At 51.1% G+C, this 23,253-nt stretch overlaps 1 protein-coding gene across 19 annotated transcripts in view; it reads left to right on the plus strand.

Annotated features, from left to right (window-relative positions):
• Positions 1–22,824, plus strand: part of SLC8A1 (solute carrier family 8 member A1) — a 113,138-nt gene extending 90,314 nt beyond the window's left edge. The window contains exons 2-10 of one of the 19 annotated variants that reach the window (XM_074151060.1): positions 5,050–5,156; positions 7,798–7,818; positions 8,628–8,645; positions 8,757–8,771; positions 9,479–9,547; positions 10,359–10,489; positions 11,606–11,705; positions 17,278–17,553; positions 20,302–22,824. In XM_074151060.1, coding sequence (XP_074007161.1) covers positions 5,050–5,156; positions 7,798–7,818; positions 8,628–8,645; positions 8,757–8,771; positions 9,479–9,547; positions 10,359–10,489; positions 11,606–11,705; positions 17,278–17,553; positions 20,302–20,678 — 1,114 coding nt within the window. In that variant the 3' untranslated portion in view covers positions 20,679–22,824. Of the gene's footprint in view, positions 1–5,049; positions 5,157–5,500; positions 5,657–7,797; positions 7,827–8,542; positions 8,566–8,627; positions 8,772–8,988; positions 9,010–9,478; positions 9,548–9,645; positions 9,663–10,358; positions 10,490–11,605; positions 11,706–17,277; positions 17,554–20,301 lie in introns of all 19 variants that reach the window. The other 18 variants (XM_074151062.1, XM_074151061.1, XM_074151059.1 and 15 more) reach the window with 18 other exon arrangements.
• The last annotated feature ends 429 nt before the right edge of the window (positions 22,825–23,253 follow it).

Raw genomic sequence — 23,253 nt, forward strand, 5'->3', positions numbered from 1 at the left:
CCTTTGCCACTATACAAAGCTAGTTTGTTTGCCTATTGACAGGGGACATACAGCCCTATCCTTCTAGTGCCATGTCCCTGCTGGGGTCACTTGCGGGCAGGCATGTGGGTGCTCTCTCTTGCCCTTTCCAGAGATGTGCCCAGCAGACACAGGTGGGCTGGCGTGCTTGTGCCAAGTACCCATCACCTCCCCAGAGCAGCTATTTGCTGTCCATGACACTGAGCTGGCACTGGCGATCACATTGCTCTGCATGGCACATGGGAGACCGCAAATGCCGAAAGCTTACCCAGGCTTAAAGGAAAATAGGAGAAATCTGCAGAGCATAGCTAAATACATAGAAACCTGGTCTGGCTAGGAAATCCCTGAGACACAGCTATGTGGGGGCTGGGAGAGCATCAGCTGGAAATACCGTCATACCCATCCTGCTTTTATATCCTCCTGCTCCAAGGTGCTCTTGGCAGTTGTCAGAAGAAGAGGCAGTGCTGGGTGGCCATTGGGCCTGATCGGATATAGCAGTTCTTCCCTTGGTGAGCCATCCTGAGAGCATCACCAGGCAAGAGGACTTTTCTGTGGGCTATTGTAACTAAGGGTTGCGTGGGAATGCTCTGTTTTTAACCTTTGAATGAAATAGCATGGTTTGAAATGAAAACTAAATCCTGATGGAGAGCACTGTGCTTGGAGCGAGGCCAGAGATTTGTATGCTGTGTTCATGGAGATACCATCCTTCTCTTGCTGCTGCTGGGTGTCAGCAAGAGAAGAAGAGCTGGAGCTGCAATTCTGCAAGACTTGTTTCATTCTTTGATTTCCGGTACATGGAAATGAGATGAAACTCATTCCCTAAGCAATTGCCTTGGCTACAGACTCAGGGAAGAGCAATTTCTCATTCAGAAATGCCAACAGTTGGATGCGCCATGGATGCCCTCAGCCTTCATGCCAGAGCAGGGCTCTTTAGCTCAGGCAGAATGGTCTCAACACCAATGGAAGGAAAACCCCAGCAGCAGCACTGGTTTGCTGCAAACTTGCCCCGTGGTGTCACTGGGGCTCCCTGGAGCGGGCAGGGAGGAAGGCAGGAGGTCAGCCAAGCCTGATGGTTTAGGCCAACACACAGCCTGGCTTGGCAGAGGGATGTCGAGCCCCATGCACCCAAATCGATTGGAGAGACGCTCCAGAAATTGCTCTTTCCCACCTGCAGTGTGAGCAAGGGACGAGGCAGGAAAAAAAAATCCAGCTTTTTCAAGGGCTCTGGTGTTGCATGCTCATCTGATCTTGAGTGTTTGGCTTAAATACCCAGCTCCTGCTCCTGGAGGCATTAGATTATGGCAGAAACACCACTTTCGTCCCCAAATCAAAGCTCATTCTAGACCTCTGTGAGGATTTGAGGGACAGCTTGGAAACACCATCTAGATTGACCCTAGATTCACACAAGGTGAAGAAAACGTGTAATGTTTTAGAGGCTGCTTTAATCTTTTGTTTTAATCTTCTGGTTTTCCCCTCTCTCATGGATTTGGGACTCCTGATTTTCTGGCCCTGCAGTGACCCAGCAGTGGGGGTTTCAGGGTACTATACAGTATCCCTTTTGTTTTCTATTTACACAAGCACTATCACATCTTGTGCTGAACGAGCCCCTGTGCCACAGGAGGGATATTTTAAATGCAAATTTCAGCACATATGTACTTGCACTGTGGGGACTTGGGGTCTCGGCATACTTCATCCCACTGTGCCCAGTGAGGGAAACCAAGGGGCAGGCATCTCAGCTGCCGCCCTCAGCCCACATCGCTCCGTCAGCCTTGGCAAGCTGCGCTGGCCCTGCCAGGCACTCCTGGCCTGCCTCATTCGCACCGTGGATTGTAGTGCGAGAAAATCAGCCTCGCACACCAACATGCGCCTCTGAGAAAGGGGACTGCAGGCAGCAGGCTTGCCGAACTGGGCACTGAATGCAGCAGGAGCACAGGACTAGGTAAGGCCACTGGGAATGCACAGGCAGCCCCAGGCTAGCATGATGTTCTTCACGTTGTCATAGCTCGTACCATCCCGCAAATCTCAGCCTGGGAGAGGACCAAGAAGCAGAGACCATGTCAGAGGGTCCAGCAAGAGCAGAGTACCATCAGTGTGCGTCCCAGATTACTGTAGAAAGCAGTCCTTATTCTAACGCAGGATAAATTGTGCCGTTGCCTGATCCCCCTCCTTCTCCACTGATCAAACCCTGCTGCATGGCCACACGCGTGCGGGGCCCTGGGAGGTGCTTTGCAGCAGGCAAAAGGCAATGCAATGGAGATCAGGCATGCTCTAAGAATAGCCTGCATTATTTTCACATACTTGCTGTTTCTTGAACAGATGTGATCTCAAACAACATGATTAGGAGGAAATCCTTTTCTACAGGATTGCAGTCTCATCCCAGGGACAAATTTGCCTCAGCAGTTCTTGCTGACTGGAGATTCATCCAGAAAGCAGCCTTGCCGTTTGTTCTTCCCACCCTTTTTCCCAACAACCTCGTACGGCAGAAACAGCAGCAGTGCACATGTCTACCCAACACAGAGCACTTGCTCGCACCCCAGACAGATCCCTTAGAAAACTCCATAAGAGCATCACCTGCTGGCAGTGGCACTTGAAGCCCCAAGGGCGCATTATTCAAGGAAATCTAAGCATCAGGAACAGCTTTTTTAATTGGCACCCAGGTGGGGTTTTTTTGTGAGAGAATAATTTTGTGGAGCTTTGAGGAATGCCACACACGGGAAGCCAGAGCACTCCCATAGGAAGTTTGTGTCTCGATACCTCTGCTGACCTCAGAATTGATGAAAGCAGCTTTTTTAATTAACTTTCCTGAGAAAGGGGTGGGTTTTTTCATACATGGGGGCAGGGTGCAGAGTACCTTTTAATGGGAGTTGTCAGGAAAATTATTGATTTTGTTAGTAATGTTTTTGAAATTGTGCCATTCTGTTAATTCTGTCAGGTTCTCTTTGATAGCTTGGCTGAGAGCATTTTTTGCATCCTTTATTAGTTTTTTTAATACACGATAATTTCCCCTAACTCATCAGTGCAAACCAAGATCAACTGCCTGCTTGATAACCATTTTTCCTATGTACAAACCTATTGCAGCAATAACTATAAACAGAACAAATGATTACAGATATTCATTATAAAATACAATTACACTGAGCCGTGCTGCATTGTTACACTTTTCACAGCCATCGCTTGCTCTTGAGTAAATGGTTTCATTATAAGCATGAAGGGCAAACTTAATACACTTCTGACTCATAGAAAACAGCACAAGAAATCATCATGGCTGTTCCTCCAAGTGCTTGGCAGTGTTTGCTCTGAATGAGAATAAAGTGCCAAATACTTCTCAGCTTTAGAGAGGGTCTCTTGGTGGCAGTACAGCCATGCAAGGTGAGGAGAAAGCCAGAAATTGCAGAAGCGTGGCCTGAATTTCACTCCTCTAGAGCATGGCTTTCTTCCATGTTTATGGGTTTTCAGTGCTAGGACCTGCCAGGAACAGCAGATCCTCCTTGATCATATAGTAGAGCAGCCTCGGGGCTGCTCCCGCTTCTGCTGGCTGCCCATGGAAAGTGCAGAGGAGCTGGGGATGGGACAAGAGACCTTCCTTCAAAGGATGGGACAGACAGGCTTGGATGGGGGGGAGCGACGGGGAAGCTTGTTTGAGCAAGAGCGTTCAGAGGAGGGCAGCGCCGTCAAGTGTGGGGAAAAAGCAAACCCATCCAGGAGGTCGGCATCTAGCAGAGGGCTGCAGACAACCGCTGCATTGCCTTTTTATTTCTTGTTGTTATTGCCTTCTTACTTCTTGTCTGGGAGAAGGTCAGAGCCAGGAGGAGGTCCCATCCCGGCAGTGATGCCATGTATGTGTGACAGTGAGCAGGGCACTCTGGTCAGGAGCAAGGGCTGCAGGTTTTCTGCCCCACATCTTGGCTTTGCAAGGGCTTTGCGCTGTAGGGAAGGCCACATAGTCCCCCTCCATGCACAAGGTTTGGTCACCTTCTGCGAAGTAGCTTTTGGCTGGGTGTCTTTAGGCTACATATGTGAGTCCCTGAAAAGACCTGGAACACTTCTTCTGTGCTAATTTTTTCCCTTGGTAAAGCAATTCTTTCACTCAGTTTTCATGCTGTTGGGTGCCCCAAGGAGCAGATCTCTTTGCTGGTGGCCAGAGCCTCCTGCAAGGCTTTTGCCCTTCGTGGCGAGTGATTTGCGGCTGTGCTCTGAGCAGGGGTTCTGCCTTCAGACCTGCCCTGCTGATGTGGCAGGGGCACATTCAGCAACCCCAGGCCATGTGAGAAGAGACTTGCTGCATGACTCTCGAAAACAGGACAGAACCAAACCTTCAGGGCTTGGGTGAGGATGTGCTGCTTGCAAAGGAAAATAAGAAAGTTAGATCTCACCACCAGTGAAGCTCTCCTTCACCCTTCCCTAACCAAATTCTCTTTCCCTTATGGTCCCTCCACAGAAAAAGTCCTAACTCCAGCATCCTTTTCAAGCTTGCAAATTGGAGCCTCCAGAGCCCAAGTGGAGCAGCTGATCTTGGTGTTGTGCATGGATCTGCTGTGCCTGGCAAGACAGAGCCTCTTCCCTGTGCAGGGGCTGGTTTAAGCAGTGCATCATGCTTTCAGGGACTTGGTCTGTGCTGGTTCCCAGTGCTCATACCCTCAGGAGCCTATGTGGTGTGTGCACGCTGTCAAGGGGCTGTTCTGCACCCTGGATTTTGGAAAGGGAATTGTCTTGCTGCCCCTGGACTGAGACACCTGTGGGGGAGGCTGGTCCGGGCTGCATCATGTCCAGCCATGGCCTCTGGCCGTGGCGGGGACGAAGGCACCCTGCCAGCTCCTGGGGTCCTTGCTCATCCCAGGCAAGCTCAGCCCATCAGCTCCTGCCCTTTGCTTTTCGGCTGTGCTGCCCCTCCAGCCTGTGCTACCAAAGCCACTGTCTTCTGCTGGCAGCCCCCTTCTCCTGCCCTTTCCACCTTCCTCCTCCTCTCCCTGTCTCCCCTCCTCCCTTTTCCCCCCTTACTCTTGAATCTCTATTTCTTCTTCTCTGTTCCAGCAAAACGATATCAATCAAGGTGATAGATGATGAGGAGTATGAGAAAAACAAGACCTTCTACCTAGAGATCGGGGAGCCCCGGCTGGTGGAGATGAGTGAGAAGAAAGGTGGGGGACGTGCTCCGGGGCTGAGCTCAGCCTGTGTGTCCCTGTCTGGCTCACTCATGCCTGGCACCTGCAACACTGAGCTCACATCCCCAACACCTATGGAGAAGGGCAGGAGCAAGGACACTTCCAACTCTCCCTGAACTCAGCCTTTCCCCAGCCCACCCAGGTCCAACCCCAGCCGGGTGGCACGGAAGCTCCTGCCCTTCCCCAGAGGCTCCAGGGGGGATGTGCAGCTGCCTCCCCCCACCCGACCATCTCTCTGGCACCACGGCACCTGGGTGGACATGAAATGCATGCGTGTGTGATGCCAATCATGTGTTTGCCTTTGTCTTGTGTTCCCACAGGAAATTCATTACCCTTAGAGTACTTGACCGTGAGGAGTATGAGAAAGAGTGCAGTTTCTTCCTTGTGCTTGGGGACCCGGTGTGGCTACGACGAGGAGTGAAAGGTGTGAGAGTAAAACCAGACCAGCTCTTGAGACGCTGCCGTCCGCTTTCTCTGTGTCTCCCTACTCTCACACTCCTTTCTCCTCACACTTTGGCTCCCGGCCGTTTTTGCCCTCCTTCCTTCGAAGCTTGGCCACTGCACCTTTTTGCTCTGTTTTCTTTCCTCTTTCATTTTGGGAGGACTCATTCTCGCTCATGAGGGCCCCGGAGCACCCGGGCAGGGGTTGATGAGCATCACCAGCCCCCAGAGACATTTTGAGAGCCCTGCCCTGCCACGTCACAGCTACAGCTTCATTTAATTCAGTAGAAAATTCAGCCTCGAGAAGTAAAAAGGTGATGCTGCATCATTTTTACTGGAAGATAAAATAGCCATCACTTGAAATAAAATGCATGGCCAGAGCAGTAATTTTGGCCTTTTTATACTGGCACTAGGATCTGAAAATAGCTGAAAATCACCGCACAAGCAGGTAATACCGTAAGATGCAATCAGTCTAGGAGAAATCAGGTTATACTCAAATAAAGTTTCATGGCTCTACACTGGATAATAGCTTCTCATAGGAATAATAAAAACAATTTCCTCTTTCATCACATTTCTAAACCAACTGCAAACCTTCCCAAAAGATAGAGTTCACTTATTTTTCTGTGCACTTTTTTCTGCTGGGAAATTAAGTGAAAATTCATGGCAGCAACTAATTCTGCATGCTATTGGCAGCTGAGCAAGAAGCAGTTTTAGAGTTACTTAAGATAATTAGTTGCCCTACAACAGACCCTAATTAAAGCCTTTGTAAAAAATTGGCAGCAACATTTGGTCTGTCTGCCTTGGAGCTACTTTCTAATTTCTGGGACATAAGCTCTCCCTTCAGCAGGCATGGGGTTCTCATATATTATGGGTTGAGGACAGAGAAGGCCCCCAGCAGTCCCCACACTGAGTGGGGACATGCTGCTATGTCTCAGGCTAAACACATCCGGCAGCGATGCCACGTTCCCCTCCAGCACAGGTGCTGTCTAGGTCAGCTGCATCATCCACTCCATCAGATTTCCTGCTGGTTTATGTGACTAGCTAGCAGAAGCAGGGCTAAAAAATCAGACACACTGGCATGGGCTAGGCTCTGCAGGTGGGATTTGTATCATTAAATGGTGCCAATGGCATCTATGGAGCATAGCCAGTGTTGCCAGGATAAAGTGACACATGGACAACTCAGCTCTGTGTCTCTGGCTTTGCCCAGCTTCACAGGGACTAGCACAGGACCAGCCTTGTGAGTCCGGCAAGAGCAAACGTGCTGTCCTGGCCCCAGGTTTGAGAATCGCCATACCAACTCACGAGATCCTAGCTGACATTTTTAATTGAAAAATAAAAGGAAAAGGAAAGAAAGGTCCTCATCTTCCTGGTCACAAAGATAACTGAGGAAACCTAAGAGAAACTCAGCTTTGCAAACACACTAGCTGGAAGGCAAGCCAAGATTTGAAAAGATGCTATTTGCTGCTTTGGCCATGCAATGATTTTTTTTTTTTTTAATTCGGTTTTTGTGCTTGGTTTTGTACGAGAGACAGCGAGGCAGAGTGAGCTGCCTGTTTGGCATCCTGGAGACGAGAGCATCTCTGAAATGTCACCCTTGGGCCATGTAGCCATGGTGGGGTCTGCACCTCAGGGGCCAGAGACCCACCGGTGCATTAAGGGAGAGGCCTTTTCTTTTGTTTTGGAGACCTAAAATGTTGAGCGACAAGATCCCTGAGCCAAGCCTTGCCACAGATTTTTCTTTTCTCATTGTATATGCTAGAAGCACAGCTGCCCGCTGGAGCCATTGCTCCCCATCAGGCAGCTGGAGGAGGTCAAAGCCAGTAGCCGCTGCACATGGGACATCTTGTGTCCTCCCCTGGGGCAGACTTGCCTCTAAGGCCAGTGGAAGATCTTGCACATACAATCCAAAGGGGAAAAATGAATTTTTGGAGTGTGCTTTTTAATCCCATATCCACCCCATGTTTGCAATAGTTTTCATTTTAAATCCACAATCCCATGAAATGTTTCTGTTCCTTTATTTTTCGTGCCTTTCTCTCAACACTAATGGTATCCTGCAGCTTTACAGATCTGAAATCTCTGCCCTGGGATCTGGAGTCTTTCTGTGGATATCCCTTTTGATTTCATTATTCATTTACTTTTCTTCTTCTGTGTTTGTCTCTGTCTGTCTCCTTCACAGCCCTGTTGTTGAATGAGCTTGGTAAGCGCGCATTCATTTTATTTTTCCAGTTTGTCTGCGTATTTTCGGAAGACAATTGATTTTGTTTGACATTTTTCTTTGCTCACAACATTCTCTTTTAGGGTGGTCAGCACAATTTAAGTAAGCTCAGGTATCTAATGCCATATCTTTCCTTGGAGTAGAGCCCCAAAGTCACTAATGTTAACAAGCGGTAATCCGCTGTGGCGAGGAGCATTTTTTGGGAGTGGCATTGTTAGAGCCATAGTAAACCTGCCGACCATTGCCTCTTACACTGTAAAGTAAACCATTACACTGAAATTAAATATAATTAAAAAACTTACACTGTAAGTAAACCATGGCCTCTTACACTGGTGTGGCAGAAACAGGATTGCCTGGTGACTTAGGGATGCTTGTGGCTGGACAGGAACATTGGCCAACCCTTTTTGAAGAGATGGTGCAAACTTTGTCTCCAGTCTTGGGGAGATTTAGAGTCCACCCAGCCCCTGAACTTCCTTGCTGACGATACCCAGGACAGGGAAGCAAAGCCACCCTTGTTCCCCCAATCCCCAGGGCAGGCTCGCACTGGTTTTACCCACTCCACAGCAGGGGGTGGCAGCTTGCAGATATGGGCTGCAAAGCCTGTGTTCAGGTCTCCCCACACCATCCCTGGGTGCGTGTCGTGGAGTAGCTCCCCATGTCCACAGTCCCCGGCCATGGGGCAGGGAAGGACCACCACATCCCTGAGGGCTGCAGGATGTCCTTGTTGCTGTGCTGATGCTAATCCACTCTCTTTCTCTCTCTCTCTTTTTCTCATTTTTGGTTTCATCTAGGTGGCTTCACCATCACAGGTATGGATTTCTGCTCTCCCCCCACTACCCCCCCTTCCTTCCTCTTAATGGCCATATGCTCACCCTGCTCTTTCCTCTTGGTTTCCTCTTTGCTTTTGTTCTGTCCTGGAGGGAAACTCTGGAAGGGTAAGAAGGTGCCACACCACAGCCCCGCTGCCCCGGACGGTCACACTAACACCGTGTCCTCTCACAGAGTGCTCTGCCTGCCCTACACACCTAACCCCCACTCCAGGGAGGAAGAGCCCTCACCCCTGAAGTGACAGGCAGCCCCCCTCCATCTCTTGAAGCAGCAGGGGCTTCTCCACTTGGTCCAGCCTTCCCCTCCTAGCTGCCCGCACAGGAGGTGTGCACAGGGCTCTGTACGGTGCGGGGACCCTGTCCTCGCTCCCCAGGCAGTGGCCAGGGTGCCTGGGCACTGTGGGAGGTGCAGGACCCCATGGCTGCTTCGGGCATGCAGCCCCGGCCCTGCTCACCAGCAAGACCCACCAGCAGGGTTTGCTCAGCCCTCGTTAGCCAGCCCAGCATCCTTCATTAAGCCGAGCACTGCAGGGGGAGAAGGTCCTGGGTCCCACACATCGCGGAGCAGCCCCTCAGAAGTCCTGGAAACAATAATTCAGACTAACAAGGCTCTGTCCGCAAGGCCAGTCCCTTTGACTAGCAGGAGGAGAAGGGCTTTCCCGCAGCATGGTGCTGCCTGTGCGGACGAGAAGCAGCTGGTGAGGAAGCGACACTAACCCCGTGTGAAGTAGGAATCTAATTTACTAACTGCACGGCAGCAGTTTGCACGGCGAGTACAGTCCCTCCTGCTGATCTCCTGCTGATCACTTTGATAGGCAAACCTATCTTCAGGAAGGTCCAGGCTAGAGATCATCCTCTTCCTTGCACCGTGGTCACCATCCAAGGTACTCGCAGCGTAATGCCCAAGGGTCATGGCAGTCTGACATGGACTGACTGGGGTGTTTGCCTACTGACAGTTTACTCCTGTCTCCAGTGAATCCAGCCCTTTTTAGCCCTGATGTCCTTCTGCTCATGCCTGGGGTGGACTGGAAGGGAGCTCCATGGGGATCTGTGCAGGGACAGTGACAAAAGCCTTGCTGCCTGGTGCCCCCATGCCCCAAAAGTTGCCAGTGGAGGTGCAGACCTGCTCCATTGCTCTGGTAGTCTCTCCATTGCCTCCTCTCTCAGGGTTTGAGGCCTTGCCCTGTGGATGTGTCCTCACACCTGTATGACCCAGCACTATTTCCTCCAGCCACACCATCGCAGCAGGAGCAGCTCTCTGGCTGCCAGTCCCCTCCCCAAGGTAAAGCCCTGCTCAGAAGGAGCAGGGCCAAGATTCCATACCCATCTCAGCTCTGAGGCTGCTGGCAGCTCTCTCTGGTTGTAACAGGCTGATGGAAATGTCCTGACCATGCCCGACGCAGAGCTGGAGCAGCCTTAGTGATGATCTGTCCCCTCCCAGCAGACCTATGGTATCAGGCTGTTCCCCAGCCCTGAGGGTGAACTGGACTCCTTGTAAGGTTGGATGAGTTGCAGACCTCTTGCTAGCATTTCCCAGAAAAACTACCTTGCCTATTGCTCCATGGCCTCCTCCTTCTCAGCTGCTCTGTTGTTCATGCTCCCACCCGGAGGCTTCCTGACCTCTTCCACTGATGGGAAGCCAGCTCCAGGGTGACCAGCCGGGCCTGGCTCACCGACGGGCTCTTTACTTTGCAGAGGAGAACGAAGAAAAGCAGCCACTGACCAGCAAGGAGGAGGAAGAGCGCCGAATTGCGGAAATGGGGCGCCCAGTCCTGGGGGAGCACACAAAGCTCGAAATCATCATTGAGGAGTCCTATGAGTTCAAGGTACTGTTCATGTCCCCTGTCCCCACTCTTCTTCTCCTTTTGGGTTAGCACAGCATTGGCAAGAACGTGTTAATGGCATTGCAGCACAGCAAGGCAGCTGCTGGCATCTGGAGCAGGACCAAAGGGACACTTTCAAAGGTAGCTGAGCCAAGGCATGATGAAAGGGTGAGGGTCACTCCAGTGAGATGGCGGTGGGCTAAAATACACTCTGCATCCTCACTCTGTCCATTAGCCCATAGCCATGGTCTGTGGGGCGTGTTCCCAGACTTTCTGTCCCACTCACAGACTGTTGTTATTATACAAGCACATCAGTCTGGTGAGCCTAAGAGCTGACTGGGCTCCAAAATGCTGCAGGTTGCCTTGAAATGTAACCTTATTCTCACAGTGATGTGCTACTCCCAGGTCCTACTTACTGGGATGCCCAGTGCAAAGGGCTGATACCCTAAATGCAAGTAGTGGTTGAAGCTAAGCTGCCGTGAATGCATGTGCCAGACCAAGAGCTGAAAGCTGGCTATTTCATTATCTTTTCCATTTTTCTACAGTATACAAAATAACAGCCTACCCTTAACTGTGGCACAGCGGTGGCTGCCTCCCTTCCATGTTTTTTCTGCCTGCCCTCAGTGTGTGTCCGAGGCATCACAGCGTGCGGGCAGACCCCAGGCTGCCTGCCCAGGAGCACCTCCTACTCACTGCTGCCAAAGCACCTTCTCTGCTGTCACTGACCTCCAGTGCCCGAGCAGCAGAGAGCTAGAGCCCAGCTCTGCAAACGGGCCTTGATCAGATCCCAGTTAGTGCTTTGAAGTAGCCCAGTAAAAATTCTTCCCAAGGCATTGGGAACAACAGGAGCTGTGGCGCCAGCACTGTTTGCCGTTAAACCTCCGCTGAGATGGTTCAAACTCCCACCATGGGCAGGTTTCAAAAGGTCTTTTTGAACGGCAGTAAGGGGAATTGCAAGTACTTACATTTGCTTTCACTGCTGGGGCTCTTGACCTGAGCTTAAAATCTACTAAGCTTTTTCCATAAGTGCATGGCTGTAAGCACTAGTGCTGGTGGGCTTTAGCCCATCGTCTCTAGCCCTGTAGCCCCTAATTCTCTCCTCTGCATCTCCATCCACAGAACACGGTGGACAAGCTCATTAAGAAGACAAATCTGGCCCTGGTGGTTGGCACAAACAGCTGGAGGGAGCAGTTTATTGAGGCTATTACTGTCAGCGCGGGTGAGTTCGGACCACAGCTCCAGGTGAATTATGATCAGCCTCGCTCGTGCCATGGCTTGGCTGTGTTGGTAATACAGACCACAGTGGAGCAGCAGAAGGCAAATCAGGTGGCCAAGTTCTTTACAGCATCTGCATGCATAAGATAGCTGATAAAACCCTTTAGTGGGATCACCTTGTCTGATATGTAGGAAACCTGCATTAAGTGGTCTGCAGCACGCGGCAGAGAAGCACCCTGGCTGTTACCAGATGGCAGAGGGGAAAAGTCATTTCAGTGAGAGAGATCTGGGAGGCAAACAGAGTGTTTAAATTCAGAGCAGCATAAATGATGCTAGTGTGAAACAGCAGTGCTCCCCGTACTGCTGTGGAGAAAACAGCACAGTGGCGAGGGTGCCAAGCCCCAAAGAGAGCCTCTGAGTCCCCCTCTCCGATGGGCCAAATTTGCCCTTGACCGCCTGCTTTCAGGAACTCCTACTGCTCCAGCCAGCTGTGGCTGGAGGTTATGGCTCAGTAGCCCAATAGCTGCAGCAGCATGTGATATCTGTGGTCATATCTGATCATATCTTCCCTCTCTTGGAGAATTGCCTTTTCCTCAGAAATGCCCTGTTTTACTGTTCTCACAGGCGCCAGTGCCATGTTTACCAGTATGCCCAGTATAGGATATATTAGCATTTCCATATCTGTGGAAAACGAAATAAAGAAGGTCTCCTCCAGATGTGGTTTTAACAGCTGGAGACATGGTAACTCACTGGCTGGATGCCATAACCTCATAGCCCAGGCTGGGCCATGTGTATGCACACATCAGGGCAAAATCAACCAGCTTAAATTAAATCACTGGGGAAGGCAATTTGAGCTCATCTGTCTAATTGTGCATTGAAATGCATGGGGGAGCACTTGCACTTCCTACCTTGAGCTCTGCTGTACAGGGTAACCTCTGCCCAGCACAAAGTAATCGGAAGTGATGGCCGCACCATTTACCCTCCGCCTCTGAAAGCGAGGAGAGGACATTGTGCAGCAGCTATCTACTTAAATTGCAATCCCTTCTCTTGTAGCACAGTTATTCTTAGAGCCTCCAGCCAAGAGCCTCCCATTATTTCAGATACAGCATGAACATATCATGCAAGACAATCCTTGCTGCAGGTTTTGTAGCTAATACGGCTAAACTAATCTATGCCAGAATCAATTATTTAATTGCGTCCCATATTAAAGCAAAGATAATCGCTGGTACTTGGATCCCATCTCTGTGATGCATGTGAAGACTGCAGTTCTGTGAAAGCTCTGTTGCCACCATGTGTCTTGAATATACAGCCACCATCAGCGCTAGCAGGATAATTAACGAACATTTAGTAAATGCGGCATATTTTGGTGGACACGAGCTGTCCCTTGCAGTTGGGGATCAGTAGTTTGTCTCTGAGCCCTGGACCTACTTTTTTTGCCAGGACTTATCTCCTCAAGCTTTGTGCCAAGCAAGTTAAAATGCCTCGAACACTTGAGTTTGGGTTGGAGTTTTTCCCTGCAGCCCACCATGGATAGCAGGTGAAAGTCACACATTCCCACTTCAAAACGTAACATCCCAGCTGAGAAAAGAAACACTAAAACCCCTTTTCCCACCCAATGAGCAGCTGGTGGCAATGCTGGCAGGGAGGCTGAGCAGTGGAGCAGCAGGAGGTCGGGTCTGTGGAAGGCGCAGGTGAGACTGTGGTGTCCACTGGGCTGAGCCGCAGCCTCTCACCCATACCCGCCTTCCGTGTGCACCCAACAGCCCATAAAGTTTCTTCCACAACAAAAACATCCTGGGGTTTGTGAGCCTGTTCCTGAACACCCCTGGGTCACCATCCAACCTCAGTCTTTCAAGTCACCTTCACAGGATGCAGCCAGCTCTTCTAAAGAGAGACATTATTGCCGCTTAAGAAAACGACAGACAGGTCGGATGAGTGTTACGGCAGTGGCACTCATGTTCAGTTTTTAGTCTGTTTTACAGTCCTACTACCATGCAGCTTGGGAGAGGGTTAAAATACCCACTGCAAAATTACAGTGTGAGCACAGCACAGCGTACCCTGCCAGTACTAGCCTTTGTGCAATGAGCAAAAAAACAGGCCAGCATAGGCTTCTGAGTCTGAAAAACTGTTCCTTATCTCCTCGACAATGCACAGGAATAGCGTATCTGTATCTGCCAAAATAATAACATCATTCCACCGTTTAGCTACTGTTTCTGCCATAGTGAGTTTGAAGCTTTAAAGCCAAGCAACACATAATTTTCCATCAAGTTATTGTCAAGACATGAAGTCTTGACAATGAAGACACTGCCTCTATCTTATGTGTTGGTCTTGATCTACGAAGGTGCTTTGAAGATAAACAATGTGTGCAAAGTTGCAGCCCAACAGGGTGCCGAGTAGGACTTTTACCCAGGTGGTCATGGCTTTATTTAGCCAAATATTGAAAACCTCCAAATACGATGTCCATCAGCATGTGTCCCAGGGCTGCACCATCCTCCTGGAGGAGACATTTCTCTCAATGTTACCATCCAAGCTGCAGTTTTTGGCCACTGTCCCTCATTGTATCACTTGTCAGTGCAGAGGGGCATTTTGCTCCCTCCTCTCTGTACATGCCCTCCAAGTCACTGTAGGCTGTTGCTCAGTTCCCTCCTACCTTCTCTCCTCCTGATTCACCAAGCCAGCTCCTTCCACCTCTCGCCATAGGCAGCATCCTCCAGGGTCCAATCATTTTGGTGACCCCACTGAATCCCCTCCAGCTTCACCCCAGCCCTCATGTGGGTTACCATATCCCCTGTGTACAGTTATCTACATTAGGGGTTCTCTCTAATGCAGATACCTGCCTTGCTCTCACTGGCTCCATCACTACAGCTGCATCTCTGCTGAGAGCCCCAAGGATGCCAGCAGAGTGCAAGGCTTAAATGAGCTAGGCCAAACCAAGAGCAGTTGGACTCCCCTTGAGCATGTCTTGATCTCCCAGTTGGTTTTTCATCGCCCCGTTTGCAATGAGGCAGAAAGCAATTGTTATGAGCAGCAGCAAAGGAAGCAGCTCAACGAGCAGCTTCCCCCAGTAACTCTGCTGTCGTGGCACAGAGCCACCATTTGAACATGGGGTTAATTGATACCCACATATTGGTACACAGTGTACAGCAAGACCATTTCATTCTCCCCATGGGAGGTTTTATACATTTAATTATTCAATGAAACATCCGCATCATGGAGGAAGATGTGAAAGGAGGAATGTTCACCCTGGCCAGCAGTGGGGCAGATAAAAACTGCACGATCTTATTCAAACACTTATGCCAGTACTGTGGCTACCTGGAGATGCAGCTTTGCCCAGGCACAGAGCCATCATCCCATTAAACCCAGTGCCTGGTGAGGTGGGACCTTGTCACCTCTCCCACTGCAGAGGCCCAGGTTTCACTGGGTATGCTTGGCTGTGTACTTGGTCCCTTTTTGCTATCATCCTGAGGTGTCATTCCTGGAAGGAGAGCCGAGCTCGCTCATGCCATCTGATGGAGATGGGCTGATGTTATGTCCTCCCATTGGTAAGGAGCTTCTGTCAACAGCTGTGCAGGGAGAGCTGGTGGTCCACATTGTTGGAGGGAAAAAAAATGCACAAAAGGCAATGACAAATCACCAACTTGAGTGCAAGGGATGTCTTTAACACAACTTGCAATGGTCTTGGAATCCCTCACATCCATGGCTTAGAAAACCATCCTTGTTCCTTGAGAGGGAAAGGAAGGCTCTCACTGATTTTATTGGGAAAATATAACCTCCCCTTCATGCCAGGGGGTGGTTCAAGCACAAGCTGGAGGAGTTTTTGACTGTGCCACAACTCTGGCATTGTGCACTGTGCCAGGCTGGGGGACCTCTGTATTCACCACACAGCCCACCCAGAGAACAAGCTGGCCAGCAGGTTTTGCCAGGTGCCTGGTCAGAGCTGCTGGAGTCAGGCAGGAGGTCACTAGCCCCAAGGGGCTCGCTCAGCCTCACACGATGGGTACTCCCTGGAGGCTGGATGCCAAGTGGCTTTGGAGAGACAAGTGAGGTGCTGACACCTGGAGCAGGGAAGGGAGAAACCGAGACCCCTGCTTGGATCCCCATGGCCCTGCCAGGACCAACAAGATGAAGATGTGCTGGGCCAGTGCCAGGAGAAAGAGCCGAGGAGCCAGGGGAGGGGGCCAGGACAGCCCAATGTCTGCTGACCTCTTTCCCTGTGACCCACAGGAGAGCTTCTGGCCACAAGCCAGCCTGAATGTCCAGGGTGCGTGGCTGTGGATGCATAACCCCCTGAGAGCCTTTTGGACTGGCACCCGGGGTCTGAGAACCCTCAGGACATCAGGCAGGAAGGGCACCAGGACTCACATACCCAGCTCCCTGTCTCTGCTGGAGACCCAGGTGCTGCAAGGGGCGTAGCTGTGAGCAGCGATGTGCTGTGTGGGGCTGAGCATTCAGCACAGCACCGGGGTAGCCAGGGTCCGACCCACACCATGTGGCCAGTGAGCAGAGACAGGGCCAGGACTGCTGGCAAGCTCATGCCGGGAAAATGACCCCTGCATGGCATTAACAACAGATTGGTGAGGAGTGAATCATAGAATGGTTAGAGTTGGAAGGGACCTTAAAGATCATTGAGTTTCAACCCCTCTGCCATGGGCAGGGACACCTCCACCAGACCAGGTTGCTCAAAGCCCCATCCTTGAACACCTCCAGGGATGGGACAATGAAATACTGACCTGGACCAGGGAAAGAAAATACACAGAAGGAAAGTGCATTTTTGCTGTGACAAATGATGCCCCATAGCTGGCTCAAGGCCTGGGTTGCTTGACGGCTACCTGGAAGGGGTGCAAGTGGAAAGCGTTTTCATGTACAGGGGGTGCCCGCTGACCTTGGTCGGGCCAGACCAAAAGCAATGGGCAGCCAGAGCTTGTAGAGAGGCACATGAAGGGGCAGGGAAATGCAACAAGGAAGGACAGTCAGCAGTGATGGACCAGGGAGGTATTTGGGCAGATATTCTTCATGGCTTGAAACCGGTTTGCAGAAGAGGTGAAGTGACAGAGCTAGCAGCTTGGTAGCCACCAAACCCAGCCGTCTTTCCAGACAGCTGGAAGCAATTGCAGGTGCTTGTGAAAAGCAGCTCAAAAAGAGCTTCCTTAGGGGAATCTCCATGAGGCACGTGTTGCTCTTGGTGGGTTTGCCTGCCGCAGTCGGCTCCAGCCAGTGCGAGGCCGGTTGTTTCCCATGTCTTCTGGGGAGAGGGCTCCTGAGCAGGGGCTGAGTCCCAGAAAGCATCTGGTGGTTAAACCGAGGCAGAGGTGCTGGTGTAAGCCTCTGCATTTTCTGAAGTGCAGGTTGTTTTTTGAGACTGATGCCTTTGGAGGATCTCTCTGTGCTGTGGGAAGGAGCCAGGAAAAGCTGTTGAGCCCTTAGGATGATTGCCCAGAAAATAAGATATCAGGAAGTCAAGGTCTTCTAGGGCCCAAATGATGAGAGACGGCATTTGGGCTGCAGTGTGCACAGGAGCTTTACCCAGCCTCCTCCAGGATGGGCGAGTCTAATCAGGCACTGGTGGTTTTCTCCAGGGGAAGATGACGATGATGATGAATGTGGGGAGGAGAAGCTGCCCTCCTGCTTCGACTACGTGATGCACTTTCTGACCGTCTTCTGGAAGGTCCTTTTTGCCTTCGTGCCCCCAACAGACTACTGGAATGGCTGGGCTTGCTTCGTTGTTTCCATCCTCATGATTGGCCTCCTGACAGCTTTCATTGGCGACCTGGCATCCCACTTTGGCTGCACCATCGGCTTGAAGGACTCGGTCACTGCAGTCGTGTTTGTCGCACTGGGAACATCGGTGCCAGGTAAGGACAACAGCAGGGTTTGTTGTAAAGGTCCATCTCTGCCCCGTCTGGGTTTGGGTTTGGGCTGGGAAAGCTGAGCACAGGAAGGTCCTCAGCTGTGCTCTGCAGGACCCTCAAAGACAGATTTGAAATGTATGTGGAAGTTGTTTTTCAGTCGCAGATGGGCCGGGAGGATCGAACCAGGATGTAGATTCAGTCCCTTGGAAATTATTTCAAGGACCTTCCCCTTGCAAAGACTGTGAAGTGTCTGTTTCTGTGGACGGCCTCCATGATGTCCACTCTCAAAGTACGAAATTGGTCTTCAATTAAAATGCGGTCTATATTGGCAGTCCTGCATTTTCTTTCTAAGCATCTGCTCCTTTAACTTTGCCTCCTAGGTGAGTTAGGTGATAGTCCGTGCTCAGGGTGCTCTGCCCAGCACGGATGCCTGTGTATGAGACCAGGTTCAGCTTTGGTCATCAAATGGATCGAGGTGAAGTTGCTAAGCTAGGGAAGCTCCTCGAAATGAGACTTGTGAAGCCCCTAGAAGGCCCCGACCCCACAAATGTTTGGAGACATGTCTCTGATCAAATGGTCACCCAGCCTCAGAAGACAGCAGAGACCAAGGACTAACCAGGGAGACAAAAAACCACGAGTCTACATACCTACATCCCACTTTATCCTCTCAATGTACATTGACTTGTTGCAACTCAACCTCCTGTTCTGCTGGCTCAGCAAAAGGCCCCTCTTAGGGATGAACTGGTGCACTGGAGAGGATGGTCCCAGTGACACGGTTCCTCTGGAAAGTCCCATGTCAGCTTGTGTGAGAGGGCCTGTGCTTTTCACTCACCCTCTTCCATGGGCTGTGCTGGCCAGGCACGGCCTGGTTCCCAGACAAGGGGCTCTAACCCAACCCCACCAGCCCCTGCCGTCTGGGTCACATCTTCCCTTGCCACCCCCAGATTTCCACTGATCAGCACTTGGGTTCCTGAAAATCTTGAAATCGTCCTAATGCTATCAGAGCCCAACAGAGAAGCCGCAGAACCAAAAGGAAGAACAGATTTGGGCATGGAACAGAAGGAGCGTTTCTTGGACCTCTGGCACTTTTAGGCGTGAAGTTTTTAGGGCTGTCTCACACCCTCGACAGCAAAAATCTTGTTGACAAAAGGTGGCATTTAATACGTTGTTTTTAGGATATATTTAGTTACTCTTGTTTGAACTAGCAGGTGCTTGCGGACTGTGTCATGTTAGCTGGGTGCTAGTTGGGCTCCTCCACACCAGGAAGGTGCAGGGTGCTTTCCAGGAGGCAGACAAACGTGCAGTGAAATCAAACATGCATTAAAAGCACGGCTCGAGCCTGCAGAAGCGCACACAGTGGTTCCCAGGGTGGGGGCTGGCAGCGTGCCCCAGGTGTGCCCCATCCCTCCTCCCACAGCAGCAGTGCCACAAAGGGGTCAGGACTGTCCCACAATCCCATTACTGCACCATCACCGAGGCTGAGAACAAGGGGAAGTGCCTTTTCTGTCCCTTAGCAGTCAGATGCACTTCCATGGGAGCTGTTTTTTTAAAAAAATATAGCAGCCTTTTAATTTCTTTGGTGCAAATGGCCCCTCCCACTGTGCTTATAAGTGCCTTGCCTCCCCTCTTACATGAAGCTGGGTCTTGGTGCCAGGCTGCGCTTCACTGCCTCACCTTGGAGCCCCGCTGGGAAGGAGCATAAAGGAAACTCCGTAGAACTGAAAAACATGAAATCTGACCTCACCCTTTTCTTTTTCTGAGCCACGCTCTGCTGCCTGTACCCAAGGTGATCCGGGAGTGCAGATGTGTTAAGGATTCATTGTCTTGTGAGCTGAGAGTGCTCGTCTGGACAAAACCCAGATGCTAATCCCCCCTCCTGCTCGCCCCCCTGCAGATCCGGAGTGCGTTTGGGTGTAGAATCAGCACATGTCTCTGGTGTAGGGCAGCTGGTCTACTCGACACAAGATCTGCCACATAAAAGGCCAGCTAAGTTTGATCACAGCTCTTTTGCCAACAGTACTAGAGCTGGTGGAGCACCCAGGCAAGCATACACTCACCTGCTTGGTTTTTCTCCCTAAGGGCTGAAAGATGACCACTTCTTTACCAAAGAGTCAGAGTCTGCACAAGACACTGGGCTTCACTGAGGCAAAAGGAGAAACATCATTAAAGCAAACACCTGAAACAGATACAAAACTTCAGGGGACCAGAAAGATAAATACAAACCATTGTGGCTCCCACAAAGCTTTTACAATCTTTTCAATTCTTTTGAAAGTCAATAAATTAGTGGATGTGGGAGAAGAGGCCAACACAGAATCATAGAATCATAGAATGGTTCAGGTTGGAAGGGACCTTAAAGATCATCTAATTCCAACCCCGCCTGCCCTGGGCAGGGACACCTCCCACCAGACCAGGTTGCTCAAAGCCCCGTCCAACCTGGCCTTGAACACAGTATAGTACTGGGAAGTGGTGTCTCTTGCTTGAAGTACTGTGGGGCATCTGGGGCCATAGTGGGGGAAGCCCCATATTTCTGGACATTGAGATTTCCCTCCTGGGCATTTCTGGACGCTGATTGTCACTCTGGCTCTGGCCAGATGTGCCCTTCCTTGGAAGTGTCCATAGACAGGGCTGTACCCTGTCCCCACTATCTTCATTCCCCAGGTGATGCCATTGAGATTTGTCCCCAGGCTGCCTGCCACTGTCCCTCCTTACCCAGCTCTTTCCTGAGGGTTTCTCTCCATCTTCCCTTTACAGACACGTTTGCCAGCAAAGTAGCAGCGACACAGGACCAGTACGCAGACGCCTCCATCGGGAATGTCACGGGAAGCAATGCTGTGAACGTTTTCCTGGGCATCGGGGTGGCCTGGTCCATCGCAGCCATCTACCATGCAGCGCACGGACAAGCCTTCCAAGTGTCACCTGGCACCCTGGCCTTCTCGGTCACTCTCTTCACCATTTTTGCTTTTATCAGTGTGGGAGTGCTGCTCTACCGGCGGAGACCTGAGATTGGAGGTGAGCTGGGCGGGCCGCGGACTTCCAAGCTGCTCACATCCTCACTCTTTATTCTCCTCTGGCTCTTGTACATATTCTTCTCATCTCTGGAAGCCTACTGCCACATAAAGGGCTTCTAAAGGGACAATCAGAGATAGTAAATATATATATATCTATATGTATCTATATAGAGTGATATATAGGTATAGATATAGATATAACGCTGTGTATAATGAACAGAGAAAGAATTAAAGAGATTTGCCATGTTCACACTCCTGCTGACAGAAAGTGGCTTTGGAGCATCCTTTGAACTAGGCAGGACCCCAAAGCCAGCAGGACCCCTCGCCTGGCAGCCGCCCCAGCCCGGAGCCTGGCGGCAGGGCCCTCTCTGCAACTCTGCGAACAAGAGTGGCTGATAGCCACTGAGCCCTTTCCCATCGCTCTCTCCCACCTGCTGGCCCCCCTGGGAGGATGGATGCCAAGGCGACTGGGACGGGGATCGGTACGGGGAAGGCCAGAGTAGCTGGTGAGAAGCAGAGCAGTGGGCAAGGGAAAGAGGAAAGCGAGGGTCCCGAACTCCGACCACCACCCGCCCACCTTCGCCACCTGGGAACGTCCCCTCTGGCCCTGTTGGAGAGAAGCGAGAGACCGGACTGAGGACAAGGGGAAATTGGGAGCTTTCTAAGGATAGAACACAAACCGTTTTCGTCATTGATTTGGGGTTGGGTTCTTTTTGTTTGTTTTGGCGTGTGTACAACTAACCTTTCTCCCCAACATGCCCCTTGCCTTCCCCCCTCCATGCTTCAGGGCTGTGCAGCCGCAACCTGGTGTCCGGTGTCCTAAGCCGAGGCTGCGCGGAGCAGCAGGAGCTTTTCTCCCTCCTCCTCCGCCCCCTCGGCATGCTGTCGTGGTACTTGTAACATTTGCATGAATGAATTGAACCCTATTTGTATATAGCATCCTATAGCGATAGTCCTCCAAGCCATGTGGGTTGAGCATTGCAGATACAAGTGTTTTCTTTTCACCGGGTTTCTTATTTATTTCATTTAGTTTGGTTTCCCCATAGGTTTTTGTTTGTTTGTTTGTCTGTTTCCTCTTAGTGTGGGTAAAAGGAGGGAAAGCTGTCCCCATTTATCGCTCTGCACGTGGGTCCATGAGAAGCAATAACAGCCACACAGGATTAGGTTTCCAGGGGAGGAAAACCCACAGCCCAGAGACTGCAGGCTCTGTCCCCTGACATGGCAGGGCTCCCCCCGACAGCAGCCAGTCCAGGACATGCTGGAGCCGATGTGAAGGCCTGCACCGTCCACAGGAGGTTTTACACGAGGTCCCGGGGAGCCCGAGGGGGTGAGCAGTGTCTGAGCCCAACGGGGAGGAGCACAGCTCAGCCAGCGCTTCGCCTGCCTCTGCCTCCATAGCCGGTGGCTGCCTCAAAGCCCCGCGGCCCCCTGCGTCCCCAGAGGTCGAGTGACAGCCCCTGTTTCTGAGCATTAAGCCATCAGGATCAGTCCCCAAAGCTGATCCTTTCCCACAGCCATTTGGAGGCAGAATAATTCAGCGTTAAGGGCTGAGGGGCCATAACGACATCTCCCACCCCGCTGACCATAACTAGGAAACGTCCCCCAGGAAAAAGGACACATTTTGCCCTGTCTGAATCTGATACTGGTGGGAAGGATGAGGCAGGCAGTGAAATTCAGTGTCACCCCCCCACCCCAGCAGTACGGGCCGGGAGGTGCAGGTGGGGGGCTCCCCTGGAGGCAGCACAGGGGTGACATTGTGTTGAGAGATGTCTCCTCACCCCACTGTCCTTCACCAGGCTTCCCGGCATCCCAGCCAGGCCAGCACCCAGCCTGCGTGTCCTCTGGTCACCTCTTCCCACCCAGCTGAAAGCCACATCTGAGCCTTGTATCGTAACCAATTGGCTGGGGTTATTCGTACTCACTTTGAGCAATCTGTGGAAGTTTTAATTAACCTGATGCAAAATTTTCTCCAGGAGTATGAAGTTGTTGGATTTTTTTTTTTCTTCTCAAGCCTTTTTTTCACTTTTGATGCATTTTTGGGGTTTTCTTTTTGTTTCTCATTGTTTTGGGGGAAGAATCAAACGCAGGCACAGGTTGTTCAGGTTTATGATTACCTTTATGTACAATTATTTAATTTTCATCTATTTGGCTTCATTGATTTTTCTTTGTGTGTATTGCCCACCATTATAGGCAGTGAGTCCACTAATTGTGATGATCCTTATCAATGGTACACAATGCACAGACAAATAAAGTTTGTAATGATTCCTGATGGATCCAGTAGTGCTCCTGCATATTCTCTATGGAAAAACCCTTCCCTCCCATTGTCTCACTTTATGTTGTACCTATCTCTTCTTTACTCATTGGTTTGCTTTCATTGTGTTTCTGATGCTGACGGGGGGCAACGGTGCCTCCGCACGCCCACCCTTGCCCCATCTCATGGCTTTCCTCCTGCTCCATCTCCATTGTGCCTTGGTGTGCTGTGGCACAGCAGGGTCTCACAGACCACCCAGCTCTCAGGGGGATGCAGGAAACCGCCCAGGGACAAAGCTGCCGTGCAGCTTCTGGGGCCATGAGCTGCTGCTGTGCTGGGTCTCCCATCGGTGCTGGCTTGCCCTAGACTCGGGGAGAGCCGTGCATGCGTCCCCAAGGTACTTAGCAGCTCTTTCTGCTTGTGTCCTCTAGTTATATAGAACTG

Source organism: Numenius arquata, chromosome 7, assembly GCF_964106895.1.
Source record: "Numenius arquata chromosome 7, bNumArq3.hap1.1, whole genome shotgun sequence".
Classification (NCBI taxonomy): domain Eukaryota; kingdom Metazoa; phylum Chordata; class Aves; order Charadriiformes; family Scolopacidae; genus Numenius; species Numenius arquata.